Here is a 15,775-nt window from a genome sequence, read left to right as displayed (position 1 = left end):
TTCTCCATATTGCTGAATTTAGAGAGGAAAAAAAAAATAAAAACTGCAAAAGCATGTCACAAATGAATTTGAATCAGAGTAAATTTGATGAGCAGCAAACACAAGCATTCTTCCAGTTTAAGTTGGCTAACAGGGAGTTGTTTTTTGTTGATTTGCACTCGCTGATATTTGGTCACTCGTGCCTGACTGAAATTTAATGCAGTTTGGAATTTCATTCTAAATCAAATCAAGAGAGAGAGAGAGAAAAAAAAAAAGGAATTTTATTTTGCTTTGTAATCATCACACAATTCATCTCGCGTTCGCCGTTTTAAACATGCTAAATATGCTTCTCATCTGAAATGCGCATTTGAGTGGTGCAATTGAAGCCTGATTTTCTTGTGTGTAACAAGTCCCATCACGAAACCACTCACACAGGTGATCCACTCTGCTTTATCTTATCTCTGGAGGGCGAGCGCATCAAATGGGCTTTTTTTTTTTTACATGTTGCTGCTTTTGTCCAGTTGTTGTTGATTTTTTTCCTTTCATAGTTTTTCTCTCTCTCTCTCCTCTTTCACAGGATTGGACAATCCATGATTGATCTCCACCCATGATAGGTGTGGCCCAAGAGACCAGGAGTATAAAGGGGTGGTCACACTAGGCTTTCACGCAAATTTTTTTCAGAAAACACGAGTTTATTAAAAAAAAACACATTTCTTTCTAGCAACAATAAAAACACAGATTTGAACTATGTATCCTTTGAATTAAGACAGAAGGTCAGTGTGTGACGTTTCGATCTTCTGTTGGTCACGCGTCCTTTCGTCATGCAGATTTGCAGTTCGAAATTGACTAAATTTGTTCGCATGAGCTTGTTTTCCAGTCTCCTGCATTTGGATGCGTTTTAACGGGAGTGAATGGAGCGTGAAGGGTGTGACCGCCCCTTAAGGGTCTGCTGCACTTGTAACACTAATCTTCTTGATTTTCTGCGTTACCCTTGCTAGTGTTGAAATCTGTTGCGATAGAGTGTTTGCTGTGTGCTTGGTTTGTCTATTTGCTTGATTGTTTGCTTGCTTGTTGCAAGTATTATTGTTACTGTTGCTTTGTGTGTGATTGTTATCAATCATAATTTCTTTTGTACATTTTGTAAATAGCTAATCCACTTGGGAAGTTGTAGGGGTGAGTGACATTTCTTTTGTATACATCTTTTTTCCCGCGTCATGTTGGTTAGGGTGTGAAGTTATTAATTGTATTTTTTGTTAGACAATTTAGTACTTTTTTGTACTTCTGTTAGGCAATTTAGTTTCTGTTGGAAGTTAGGTTAATGTTTTGTCATTTGCTCACCCCTGAAGTAGTTGTTCTACTTGTCGTGTTGTTAAAAAAAAAGCTGTAATAGATTATTTTCTGTGTCCCGAGTTTAAGTTACAGCTTCACCCTAAACAGGGTCATAACATCTTAGTCAAATCGGCTTCTGCCTAAATGTCTAAAGTCTACTATTTGCCAATAACAAATACTATAATTCATCTTTTTTTTGAAAGATTAGCTACACTGACCTAACCACATAATGATGAGCCATCCATGGTCTTATAAGGGCAAGTACATAAAGGGCTTTGGAGTCTGGACCTCGAAGACTTATGGACTAATTACAAACAAAGTTTTCCACCTGTATAATATACACTGCTGAGAACATTATAACCACTCACAGGTGAAGAGAATAACATTGATCATCTAACAAGGCCACATGTCTGGGTAGATTAGATGGTAAGTGAACAATCAGTTCTCGCATTCAATGTGTTGAATGCAGAAGAAATGGGCAGGAGTAAAGACCTGAGTGACTTTGACAAGGTCCAAATTGTTGACTGGGTCAGAGCATCTCTGAAATGGCAAGGCATGTGGGGTGCTCCTGTTCAGCAGTGGTGAGTACCCACTGACAGTGGTCCGAGGAGGGACAACTACAAACCAGCGTCAGTGTGTTGGGCGCCCAAGGCTCATCGATGAGCGAGGGCAACGAAGGCTATCCTGTCTGGTCCGAACCGACAGAAGGTCTACTGTGGCACAAGTCACAGAAATTTTAATAATGGTTACGGGAGGAATGTGTCACAACACACAGTGCATCGCACCCTGCTGCATATGGGGCTGCGTAGCCACAAATTGGTCAGTGTGCCCATGATGACCCCTGTCCACCGCTGAAAGTGCCTACAATGGGCACACGAGAGTCGGAACTGGACCTTGGAGCAGTGGGAGAAGGTCACCTGGTCCGATGAGTCCCGTTTTCTTTTACATCAACGCTGTGTACGTGTGCACCATTTACCTGGGGAAGCGATAGCACCAGGATGCACTGTGGAAAGACGACAAGACGAGGGAGTGTGATGCTCTGGGCAGTGTTCTGCTGGGAAACACTGGTTCCGGCCATTCATGTGGACGTCAATTTGACACGTGCCTACCTACCTAAACATCGTTGCAGACCAGGTACACCCCTTCATGGCAATGGTATTCCCTGATGGCAACGGCCTCTTTCAGAAAGATAATGCGCCCTGCCACATTGCACACACTGTTCGGGATCTCAATCTGATTGAGCATCTGTGGGATGTGCTGGACCAACAAGTCCAATCCACGGTGGCTCCACCTCACAACTTACAGGACTTGAAGGATCTGCTGTTAATGTCTTGGTGCCAAATACCACAGGACCCCATCAGGGGTCTTGTAGAGGCCATGCTTCGGCAGGTCGGCGCTGTTTTGGTGGCACGCGAAGAACCAACAACATATTAGGCAGGTGGTCATAATGTTTTGGCTCATCAATGTATATGATCTGTTTGAATTATGTTTGATATTAGGAAATAAACTAGCCTTGTTTGCCTTCAGATTTTCATAAAGATTACTTAAAGGAATGTTCCGGGTTCAATACAAGTTAAGCTCAATCTAAAGCATTTGTGGTATAATGTTGATTACCACAAAAATTTATTTTGACTCGTTCCTCCTTTTCTTAAAAAAAAAAAAAAAAAAAAAAAATGCAAAAATCTGGGTTCCAGTGAGGCACTTCCAATGGAAGTGAATGGGGACCAATTTTTCCTATGAAGGGCCAAAAACCAAACTTGATTGAGGGCTGTGGGCTAAAAGAGAACATTGCATTATAACAAACTCAGGGCCTGAAATGAAGCCTGAAACTAAGCAACTCCAAGCCAATTTAATAAAACAATGAACATTAGTCAGAGAAATGATTCATACACCCCAAGTGGTTCATGTTCTGTAAAATTATTATTGTATCATTAATAACATTTTATTTAACATCAAGGCCATTTAACACATCCATATATTTTTTTCTATTAATATTATTATTAACTACATTATAGCATTTGGAATTTTTAGTGTGGGAGCACGACACCTAACTGATGCAAAGCGTGAGAAGTGGAGTGCCTGTCTGTGGGCGTTTATGGCACGAGCATCCACCACTGACTCAGAACCATCTGCACAACGGACGGCACAAAACAAATAAATGTTCAGCGAAACTTCAAATAAAGAACGTGATGGATATATTCATTTGGAACTATGTCGGATTGCAGGGGATTTTTTTTTTTTTTTTGCCCTGAGCCTGGATGGAACAAGAGATGGAGATGAGAGATGTAACAGGTGTTTACGCATCTCTCTTCACCATGCAGCTGGTACATTATGCAAAGCATTTTTGCCATTTCTGCCTTTCTTGCAAATGTGCTGCATTATGAAAAAGAGAGCTTGCCAAGACATGAAATGCATTCGCCGTCACGCTCTTGCTATGATTTTTTCTTTCTCCCCTTTTCTCCCCAATTTGGAATGCCGAATTCCCAATGCACTCTAAGTCCTCGTGGTGGCATAGTGACTCGCCTCAATCCGGGTGGCGGAGGAAGACTCTCAGTTGCCTCTGCAACTGAGACAGTCAATCCGCGCTTCTTATCACGTGGCTAGTTGAGCGCGTTACCGCGGAGACATAATGTGTGTGGAGGCTTCACGCTATTCTCTGCGGCATCCACGCACAACTCACCACGCTCCCCACCGAAAGAGAGAACCACATTATAGTGACCACAAGGAGGTTACCCCATGTGACTTTACCCTCCCTAACAACCCGGCCAATTTGGTTACTTAGGAGACCTGGCCGGAGTCAGAATGCCCTTGATTCGAACTCGCGACTCCAGGGGTGGTAGTCAGCTTCTTTACTCGCTGAGCTACCCAGGCCCCCCCACATGCTTGCAATGTTAACAGCTTTGTTGATTATAAACAGGAACAATATAGTTTTATCACGCCGCTCACTTATGGAGATGTGGTTTAATGCCATTTGCATGTTGAATTAGCAGGTTTAGAAAGGTTTATACATCTGTAACATCTTAAGTTCAGTATCTATGCGACAAAGCACTTTTTCACTTCACGCACTCACACTTCTGACAGCTGCACGAGAGCGAGAGAGGGAGAGACAGAGCAGATTTACTCGTGCAGCTTCTGGAATTACAGTTTGATACAAGTTTATTGATTTGATTTGTTCATCCATATCTACTGGTTTACTTATTCACAGCTGCACTGTAAAGTATATAAATGTGTGCGGGAATTTCCCGCATCATGACCGTGGAAACTGTGGGAATTATTAGACCAATTTCAGGCTCTGCAAACTGTATTATATTAAAGTTGCCCTGGTTATGATTTCATTATACAAAAAAAACAAAAAACATTACTCTGCAATTGGCTAAATTAATGCACAGAAGCTGCATCAACAGCACCCCCCCCCCCCAGTTTTTTCCCCACTCGTCATATACGTCAAGGCAGGCCAAATCAAAGGTCATTGCAGGCCAACTTTACAACTTAAATAATACAAAAGTGTTAACAGAAGAACTAATGTAAGTGCTATTATAAAATTGTAAGCTTGACATTTCTGACACAGGAAAAACCCTGTAGCATCGCTCCAGTATTTACAGAACCAAACCGAAACCCTGACAGTGTCAACAGAAGCATGAGAAATTCGTACTGTCACAGTCCTAAAATACACCTGTCATCAAACATATATCATACACAAAAAAAAGCATTATTCACACCTTCCATCCAGCTACAATCTGCTCCACCCTTTTGGGCCCTGAAGGCTCCTGGTTTAGAGGAAAGACCAGCTGCTCGGCCTTCTGGTTCTGTACTATCATGTTCTGCCAGCGAGACACTTCTTTAGTGGTCTTCTCATATGCTATACTTCTCTGAATCTGTGGACACAAAACAGAGAAGACTTCAGCAAATAAAAAAAAAAAGAGCGAGTGCACGCGCGCACACACAACAAATTTTGCCTGCATGTTATTCCTGTTGCATAATTTATTAATCTCAATTATGGGATGGATTAGTGCTGTTGATACCCAGAAATGGGTATGTGACTTTATGAAAGGTGAAAGCCAAGCACTAGTAACCGGTGTCAGCTACAGAATTAAAATGTGCTTGTACAATTGATTGTAACCACATAGTCACTGCCTCTACAAAGTCATTATCACACTTCTAAAATGCTCAGCAACATAATTTTCTCTGCTCAGCTTGAAGCCAGCTCCTTGCTGATTACAAGTATATTTGAACAGAAAATTGTTAAGGGCACAGGACAGAAATCGAGATTTTACTGCTTTTTACTGAATTGTTTGTACTTTTACTAACCTATCATTAAAAAAAAAAAAAACTGCTGGCACAAACGTCGTTTTTTTTATAAATAACTGACTGTAGAGAACAGAAAGGATATTAAAAGAGAATTTTAATCTCTAGTTTTGGACTCACATAACACAGAAAGAGAAACTTTTACTCTCAACATGCAGTGAAAAGATCTTGGTGCTGAACTTCTTCGCCACTACACCACTCAAACACTGGTGAGTGAAATCTAAAAAATTACCAGCCAGTGGATAATCACAGACATTTTTTGTAGCATATGGGAACTATTTACGCACATATGATTGATGGGGATTGCAGATAGAAAGGGGCGATTTTGGCATTTTAAGAATCAACATTGGGATCGTACAAATGAAGATTAAGAAGAAAATCTATATTTATGCCCAGCCCTGGATCCAAACGCGTGAGAGAGGTCCAGCATGTCTGTGAGAGAAACTGTGAATCCTGCAGGACCAGTTTCAGTCTCTTTCGTGCCTCTTAGAAGCATCTCAGACTGCACTGAAAATATCACGATACATGGATCTCAGTATTGACACAATATCGTGAGAAAAAGTATCGTGATATATCGATATTTGATTGTATCGACACAGCCCTAATCAAAATTCATAGTGAAAATAAGTCAAAGAGCTGTCATGGAATTTTATGCAACTGAAAATTTAGCATTTTATGACCCCTGACCTTTTCAGTCTGCTGTTTGTTGAGCGGGAGCTCCAACGTGTCTTTTCTGTTCTGCAGGTTCCTTAGCTGTTTCTTAGTCTTGGAGGTTCCTGAAGTTTTCTCCATGGTTCCCAGCAGGTCAGAAAGGTTGACCTTATCTCCAGCACCTTTAAACAGAACAAAGATAAACTAAATATTGATATCTTCCATCTAGATCAAGGAAATAATGTGAATAAAGGATGTGATGCATTCTGCATGTACCCTCCGCATTGACAAAGAACTCGGAGACTTGCAGACTCGCTTCAGAGCGCTCGTTCTGTTTTTTCCTTGGAAAAACAAAAAAACAATCAAATTGTATAGCAGTGTTCTTAGCGTTTGACAACATATCTATTTTCTTTTTAAAGTAATGACTCTACTGAGAGTTGATTTATTTCGATAGGGGCTGGGAAACTGGGTAAAAATCTTAAATTTTTTTTTTTTTTTTTTTTTATCCCCTTTTCTAACTTAGGATGCACAATTCCCACTACTTAGTAGGTCCTCGTGGTGGCGCGGTTACCTCAATCAGGGTGGCGGAGGACAAGTCTCAGTTGTCTCTGCTTCTGAGACAGTCAATCCACGCATCTTATCATGTGGCTCATTGTGCATGACACCGTGGAGACTCCGCATGGTGGAGGCTCATGCTACACTCCGCAATCCACGCACAACTTACCATGCACCCCATTGAGAGCGAGAAGCACTAATCGTGACCACGAGGAGGTTACCCCATGTGACTCTACCCTCCCTAGCAACCGGGCCAATTTGGTAGCTTAGGAGACCTAGCTAGAGTCACTCAGCACACCCTGGATTCGAACTCGTGACTCCAGGGTGGTAGTCAGCATCAATACTTGCTGAGCAACGCAGGCCCCCAAAAGTCTTAAAATTGCATTATAGAAAAAAGGTGCAAGACAGATCTCAAACCTTCTTCTTCCACCCAGAGAACTGATGGCTTCCAGCATCTTGTTGTGTTTCCTCTCATCATCGCTGCCCTCCTGTGTAAAACACATAATATAGACAATTATACAACATAAGGTAAGAACAGAAGCCATAGGCAGTAAGAACCATTGACCCTCATATTAATAAATAATATACAAGAAATAAAGTAATTTTGAAATTAACCTATTATTTTTTGTTTGTGTCCTCTGACTTCATCACAACCCAGCTGAAACTTTAAAAGTCTGTTATATCACACAATAGGCATGCACTTTTCAGAAAGATGATTCTTATCCAGGATTGTAATTGTTTGCTTTTGTTTGGGTCAGTTTATAAAAATAAAATAAAAGAACGGTAGAAAAACTAAAACTAATAGAAAATAACCCAAAGCAGTGTCCGGTTACAGTGTGTACAACGGTCAGTAAACTGTACCATGCAAAAATTAATTGCATTTTTTTTTTTTTTTTTTTATGCCTAGGGTTACTGGGATCCCAAACAGAATTAACGTAATTTATTTTAATTTTTTTTACATTTTAAATATATTTAAGTTGAAATTTTGCGCATAATTCTTTATAATCTAACGAGTCCTAACGGAGTTCATTTTTATACAAATAGGGAAAAACCATGCATCAACTGGATACAAAAAATTATATTTCTTTTTCCAAACAACAAGGGCTTTGCTCTCTCTAAAGGCCGAAGTATACTTCAGGTGTTTGCGTTGCGGATCCCTCCACACACAGTATGTGTGACGCAAATTGCGTCATCATCACAGCCGAGCGGCTTGACCGCGTGCCGCCTAGATTTTCTTGATTCGCGCACGTGGTCCTCGTCTGTGCGCGTCGTCTGCGCATGCGCTGGCCATTGACTGAACTAAAAGAGTGTCACAAAGCAGTTGTGGTGCGCATGCCTCGAACGCATTCCTATTCTTTCGAGCTCAGAAAAGTATACTCAGAAAGGCAACGCATTCGGCCGGGCGCGATCCAATCCAAAACGCGGAAAAACGAAGTATACCCGGGCCTTATGAAAGGCGTCTTTACACAGCCGAGTTAAGGCTGCTCTGTGCCTTTACAAAATTCTGTGTAAAGACACAGTGCCGCATAAAAGCCAGACTTAATTAGGCCTACTCTGCCTTTGACCCACCTCAGCCCCTAGTATCAAAGGCAGTTCTGATACTGCTTTGGTTCTCTGTAAATGAAATGCAGCTCAGAGCTGCCACAAGCCCCATTTTCACTGGCAGCGATTTTGTCGCTAGTCACTCTGTGTCACTTGTGGGCATTCCTACTGCTGATGCTCTAACATTATTGGTTAGCTGCACAAATGGCCATAGCTTCAGAAAATCTGATCACAGATTGAATATATTAAGATATTCTTAGGCTATGTCCACATTAATCTGGATTCATTTGATAACTGCATTTCGGAACGCTCTCCGTCCACACTGCCGTTTTCAAGAGTTTTCCAAAAGTTTCTCTTCCACACTGAAATGAATGAAAACGCTTTAATCCCCTCACTGCACATGCGAAAAATGGCCGTTCCAAGTATGTCTGAAACGCGACTGTCCTTGTGTTCCATCGCCGGACAGCAATTCCAAGTAAACTTCCGTCACCTTTGAAAGAATGCAATGTTAAGGTTGTACAAAGTAACATTTATTTTTAACAACGGTATTAAAAGCACAACAACGCCGCTACAACATGGGCTGCCATCTTGATTGTTTTTGGAAGAATGGATCATGACTACGTCACATGACAACAAATGCTTCATCGTTTTCAGATATCTCAGTTTCCTTGTCCACACAACAACGTGAATACGGCGTTCTCAAATGTATCCATTTGGGAAAGCATTTTCAAAAAGCTAATTTTTCGCTGTCAAAAATGCCATCTTAGTGTTGATGGAAGGCCAAAACATTGTGAAATTAATGCGTTTTCAAACAAAAACATATTAGTGTGGACGTGGCATAGCATTCTTGTTTGATAGGGAATAATTTTTTTGCCTCTAATAATAAACATTCTGCAAGGGAGAGTGTTTTTATATAAACTGCAGCTGTGCTCAATGAATCATTATGAACAAGACGAACAATCCATTAATGTATCAATTAAACTCGCTCACAATGCCGACTATTTCTGGTACATCATCCAATCTACATCATCCCGGTGAAAATGAGCATTCTGGAGGGGAAAGTGTTATAAACTGCAGCAATGCTCAATCATATCAATGAAAGATGTTTCAATGTATCAATCAAACTCACTCAGAATGCTGTCAATTTCTGACACAGTTTTCCACGCATCACTGTTTTATTATATCAATGTGTCAAGGTGAAATCGATGACAACAACAATCTTTCCAGCTCTTGGCTCCATTATCTCACAGGAGACAGATGACGTGGGCTCCACTGTCTTCTCTCATTAGTAGTCGATGCGTGATATCGCTCTGCATTTGCAAAAAGTCTCTTGACATGCCCACATCCTGTCACCAACAGTCACTGTAGCTCATGTCACCGGAGTCGCCAAAATGAATGGTCTCCTTTCGCATCCAGCGACAAAATTACCTTACAGTGCGAATGGTGCTTTCACACTTGGTTCGATTGCTTGGACTGAACCAGAGTTAATTTCCTCCCCCCTCCCACTGGTCTCTGTTCACATCTAAAACCTGTACACACATGCAGCGACTAAATGACTAGATCCCATTCATTTTTAATGAGAGCTGGCGAATTCTGGCAACTCGAGCAACAGCGACGTTCAAGTTTCTGTGAGTGATTTCACTGTTCTATATGATTCGTCTGCAACAACATACATGGATTTAATAAAAAATTATGTGTGGAAAAGAAAGTTTCGGCATTCTGAGTGAGTTTGATTCCTACATTGATAAGATTGTTCATCTTGTTAATGATATGATGCATTGAGCACTGCTGCAGTTCATATAAAAACACCCTCCACTGCGGAATGTTCATTTTTAGCAACAAGAAAACTGATTCCTTGTCAAATTAGAATGATTTCTTAGTTTAACTTGCAAAATGCCTCATCTGTGATCAGATCTTCAAGAGATATGGCCTAGAGGTCTGCAACCCGACCCTGGCCCAACGGGACCAGAGAACCTGCCAGGTTTTGGGCTGTGTTCAGGTCAGTTTTTTCAAGAAGGACTTTGGTTTGGGATGGGTTCGGCTTCGTAATTACTGGAAAAAATAAACAGGCCAACCGAAAGTATTCGCGCACGCGCTCTCGCTCACAGACAGGCACGAACAGGGTTTAGGTTACAAATGGGGGGCGTTTATCACTCATAATAATCAAATCTATTGACAAGTTCTTCTTTGCATTAAAATGTTTATCTAGACTTGGAGTATATCAGTTGGTTGTCATTATAAGGGTTGGTATGCATTTGTACCACAGTTCATCTGATTTTGAAGTCTATCGACGCATCTGAAGTATCTGGTTTAGCAGCGTCAAATACACAGGGAGAGGCACAGCCTCGGTTAATTCACCTGTATGGCTCTGTAGATGGATACGGCTCAATGGACAGAGCAGCACGAGGCAAAGGAGGTCTGTTTTTACTCGCAGACCGGTCTCGAGCTCTTAAACATGCAGCTCTGCGAGAAGCAATGCGCAAGAAGCGGAAACCATTTGAATTCAGCACAGAATTCTACATCACCACCCTTGGATGAATAGAGTAACACTAACTGTACTTTAGGCAGAAATAGATTGATAATAAATATCATTTCCCTATTAAATTTGTCATAGGCTACATTAGGGGAGTGAGGGAATATAATTATTTTTGTTACATCTTACAAATACTTATATTTTGTATTTATTGTTTTTACATGTGTTTAGAGTAAGTCTACTGTTCATAAATTCAAAAATGCCATAGCATGTTACATCTAACCATGTTAGTGAAGATCCATGCTTCCATGTGTTTACTATGGTCATTACAAATACCACTGTTAAAACTATAAAAATAATGAATGAATAAATTACAATTTTCAAAAGGGCAAATGCAAAATACACGATTTTTTTTTTTTTTATATATGAAACAAATGTGTAAATCCTAAAAAATAGGCTAAAATATTTTTGAGTGCAAGAAAAAATAACTGGTTTACTTTTTATAGATGTTATAGATAACCTTACTGTTGTTGATATGAGTAAATTTACATCTGCATCCAAATCAAAATCAATGCTGTAATGTAGAATGAACATTTCAGTGGGACAAAATATGCAATATTATTTGTCTTTTCAAATATTTTTGAAATATATGAACAATATCACTTATTATTTGTTTCTGTTTTGGCATTTTCATTTTATAGGCCCCAGATATAGCCCTCCATCTGTTTGAATTCAAAAAGCGCAAGGTTTGGTCTCACATTCATGACATGTAAGCATGCTGAATTTATTAATAAAACGTTAAAATTATGCAATGCATCGAAGTTGCATCGAGCAAATTAAGCAAATAACACAAATATTGAGTTTTGTGTTTTATGTTTTTTTTTGGTACAACAAAGTCTCAGCTTGCAAATTACGTCACATGATTGGGGGCTTGTAGGGTGTGATCATCAAAAAAAGGTTGAGAACCACTGTGCTAGACTTTGTTGTACTGCGTCTCCCTGTTTCTTCAGCGTCTCGCGCAGGACCAGCACATTTTTAGACGCAAGTTAAAAACAACTTCTGAGTTTCTAAAACGCATGTCGAGACACCTGTGTTCTGTTTCATTCATTGTGCTAGTTCTAGATTTTCTTTAACGCAGGTATCACAAAGATTCAACGTTCTGAACAAGTTCAGGCTGCAAAGAGGTGACTTACATTATTCCAGATTGTTCTGCACCATGCAAAGTTTCGGCACTTGATAAATGGTAAGGCAATTTTGTTTTCCCTTCTGCTCTAGTGTCCTGAGGGGCTGCCGTGCCTTGTTAAAACTGTGTATGTTTACAATACACTACAGTTACATAAAATACAGCCTACTGCAACAGAACTTGCTAGGAGAAGAAATTATTAAGGGAGTAAGTGATTTCAGGTTCAGGTTTCAAATCGGACGGTAATGTTTGGGCCAGGTAGGGTCGTGCCACACGTTCTCGGGTATGGGTGGGTTTCATTTTAAGGCCCATGCAGACCTCTAACATGGCCAGACTTGCAGTCCACCAATAAGGTTAGAGTGACAGCAATACGAACGCCCACTAGTGACTTCACAGTACAGAGACTAGCGACATCAAGCATTAAAGTCACTGCATGTGTATACGGGGCTTTATTATTTGGGTCCATATTATTCAGATTTCGCAAAATAGCTTTCAAATGATCCAAACAAACAGTCTTTCATCATTTGACCTCATTCGAACCCGGGTGCACACCAAAAGTGCAAGTGTGAAAGCAACCTTAAATGTTATTGTTGTCATGATAGGGCATATATTTCATAATTTATTTCATATTTTGATTCATTTCTATATTCACAATTTTATATTTAAAACATTAATCTTATTATTTATGCAATTGTAATTGCGGTTTATATGTATTTATGCAACCTCTGAGCAACATTAAGTCATCCGTGAAAATACACCTTTTCTTGGTATAAATATGCAACTTCAGATGCAGCCTCTGTGCCACCTTTGCAGTGTAAAGTGGGCTTTTAGACCCCAAATGGTGTATTTAAGCAGGGTATTCATACAGGTTTAATCATACAAACCGTGTGTGACACTGAAACATAACATAACAGATGTGCAGCAGGTTAAAAATCAATGTGCAGCTGATGATAGTGAGTTTGTCAAACCTCATCTTCACTGGCACTGATAACATGTTCATTGTCCATGAAAAGTTCCTCTTCAACACCGCTAGCAGCAGCCATTTCTGAAGTTACCTTTACACCTTGACTGCTGGAGAAAAACAAAGAATGCAAAGCGTGAACGTTGCTCTTTTTCTTAGTGACAAACAAACGTCACATCGTGGTTACCAAACCTTGATGGATCACAAAAAGTGATTCTATTGGAAAACGTCCACTGACGTTTTAGACTGGCGTTAGGCTGAGCTTTACACTCTTAAACAAACAAAACAAAACAAAACAAAACAAAAAACAAAGTCGCCCAGTTATTGACATTCGTACTTATTAATTATTTAAAGAAAGAGAACACGATTATTAGATGATCATGAAATATGCTGCCATAATTAACGACAGAAAATACCTGCGTTTGTTAATCGAATTGGTTTAAATGGCTAGCAGCCCACCGTGTCCAGCCAGGGCAAAGCCTGGTATTGTATTATAAACTAGAGAACTGTAAACAAACCTTGATGTTTTTGATTCTGTCTGAGAGCTGGATTTAACCATGCTGATCTGTGTAACCACGTGTCGAGTAGAAATGAGAAAACAGTGTCGATGAATCTCCGATCTCCAAACTGGTGTAAAATAAAATCAGCTATTTAGAAAGTCAATATAGCCTTAGAAAAAATAACAACATAACATTATTTCAAAACCCGAATGACAAATTTACCAGTCGACAAATTCACTATTTAGTTCTACATCGGCAACCACAAGAGCAAGTATTCGGCGCATAAAGATGACGCACGTCAGTAGGATCGGGCTGTGTGCAAAATGGCCGAATTCGGAATTGCACACTACTATTCTATGGCAAAAGTATTAAAGGTGCACTCGGTAATTGTTTCCTCATTAAAAAAAGTTTAACTCCTGAAGACCTGAATTGTGATTTTGTAATATTTGTAGGAAATCATATCACATTAAAATGAAGACTCTCGTCATATCAGTATCCTTATAAAAGCTGTTTTACATGGAGGGGGTCCACACATGGGGACTGCCATGTTAGAATCACATGACCAGCCGAATACTACTCACTTAATCTCAGTAACCGTCCTGTTATTTGACACTTTCACTCATTGATTAAAATAATCATGGCTGACTGTGAACACTAAATTTCTACAATGGCATCTGAAACTGAAATCAATTGATTTAAAATGATACTGCATCCAAGCCGCGAGGTGTCAGTGTAAGTCCAAGATGACACAAAGACAAAGGTTACTGAGTGCACCTTTAAGAGTAGTATGGGTAGTATGCCATTTTGAACTCAGAGCATGCTACTCCTACTATGTTAAGCCAGATGATCATACTAAAGTATGGCAAGCCCTTTTGACATTAAATCATGTACAGGTCAGGATAAGACTTACAGATTCACTTTTCACTAGTTAAAATGCTTTTGATATCAGGAATGGAATTTCACAAAAGTAATTTTTGATATCTGTAACTGCATTTTCACTAGCAGAATTTCACAATTATCTGTCAATCATTCAATGCAATTACTGTTATCTATAGTTTTTTTTTTAGGCTACTAGTTGAAATTCTAATTTCACATATCAGCAATGTAGGCTACTACTAGTAAAAACAATATTTTTTTATATCAATAATTACTTTTTACTAGTGCAAATGTCCATTTGTGATTTTAACAATTGAATTACAACTAGTAAAAATGCTAATCTTAATATATAATATAAATTTTGTATTTCAGAAATCTGGAAATTAATTTAAGATATAATTAAATTGAACAATAATTTAAAATATCTTAAAAGGCTTTCTTACTACAGTCACATTACAGATATTTAAAATGAACATTGCCACTAGTAAAAGAAAACAAATTAGAGATATAAATTATTTTGTGCATTTTTACTAGTTGTAATTCAATTATTAATGAATAATTCTTTATATTTAAAAAATATTGTTTTTATTAGTAAGTAGAACACTTTTGATATGTGAAATTGAAATGTCAATAGTAAAAGATTAGTTAAAGGAATAGTTCACCCAAAAATGAAAATTTGCTGATAATTTACTCACCCTCAGGCCACCCAATATGTATCTGAGTTTCTTTCTTCATCAAAACAGAATTTAAGACTTTTAGGATTTCATTTCAGGCCTCCTCCTCTAAAAAATGCAAGTGAATGTCCTCCATTTTTTGACGGTCCAAAATGCACATTTGGGGTGCATCAAAATAATCCACACGACTCCATTCGACAAATAAAGTTCTTCTGAACGCAAACAATTGCTTATTTTGAGAAACAAAACAATACTTATATACTTTTTAACTATAAATGTTCACTTCCGTTCATCTCTGTGACGTGCGCTCATGAGAGGGATGACGTAAGCTTGTTGGTAAGGTCACGCGTCACGTGGAGGAGGAGTCAGGAAACGCATCATTGTTTACAAGAGAAACTTGTGCAGTTAACAAACCAAAACAGATAAAATACAAAATCATTTACAAATAATAATAATAATAAAACAAAAACAATGTAAACAATGACGCGCTTCCTGACTCCTCCTCCATTTGACGCGTGACCTTACCAACGAGCTTACATCATCCCTCTCATGAGCGCACGTCACAGAGATGTACCGAAGCGAACATTTGTAGTTAAAAAGTATATAAGTATTGTTTTGTTTCTAAAAAATAATCAATCGTTTGCGTTCAGAAGAACTTTATTTGTCGACTGGAGTCATGTGGATTATTTTGGAGTACATTCACTTGCATTGTTTAGAGGAGGAGGCCTGAAATGAAATCCTAAAAGT

At 39.1% G+C, this 15,775-nt stretch overlaps 1 protein-coding gene across 2 annotated transcripts in view; it reads right to left on the bottom strand.

Moving 5' to 3' along the window:
* Window positions 1-13,790, bottom strand: part of si:dkey-251i10.3 (uncharacterized protein LOC553498 homolog) — a 31,221-nt gene extending 17,431 nt beyond the window's left edge. The window contains exons 1-7 of one of the 2 annotated variants that reach the window (XM_051672575.1): window positions 13,701-13,790; window positions 13,497-13,605; window positions 12,986-13,088; window positions 7,237-7,307; window positions 6,541-6,605; window positions 6,301-6,446; window positions 5,028-5,183 (exon numbers count right to left, since the gene is read on the bottom strand). In XM_051672575.1, coding sequence (XP_051528535.1) covers window positions 5,028-5,183; window positions 6,301-6,446; window positions 6,541-6,605; window positions 7,237-7,307; window positions 12,986-13,088; window positions 13,497-13,537 — 582 coding nt within the window. In that variant the 5' untranslated portion in view covers window positions 13,538-13,605; window positions 13,701-13,790. Of the gene's footprint in view, window positions 1-5,027; window positions 5,184-6,300; window positions 6,447-6,540; window positions 6,606-7,236; window positions 7,308-12,985; window positions 13,089-13,496 lie in introns of both variants that reach the window. The other variant, XM_051672564.1, reaches the window with a different exon arrangement.
* Window positions 13,791-15,775: the final 1,985 nt, after the last annotated feature.

Source organism: Myxocyprinus asiaticus, chromosome 3 (genome assembly GCF_019703515.2).
Source record: "Myxocyprinus asiaticus isolate MX2 ecotype Aquarium Trade chromosome 3, UBuf_Myxa_2, whole genome shotgun sequence".
NCBI classification, from domain to species: domain Eukaryota; kingdom Metazoa; phylum Chordata; class Actinopteri; order Cypriniformes; family Catostomidae; genus Myxocyprinus; species Myxocyprinus asiaticus.
Note: the sequence above shows the minus strand (reverse complement) of the source record. Positions and strands in the feature narration are given on the sequence as shown.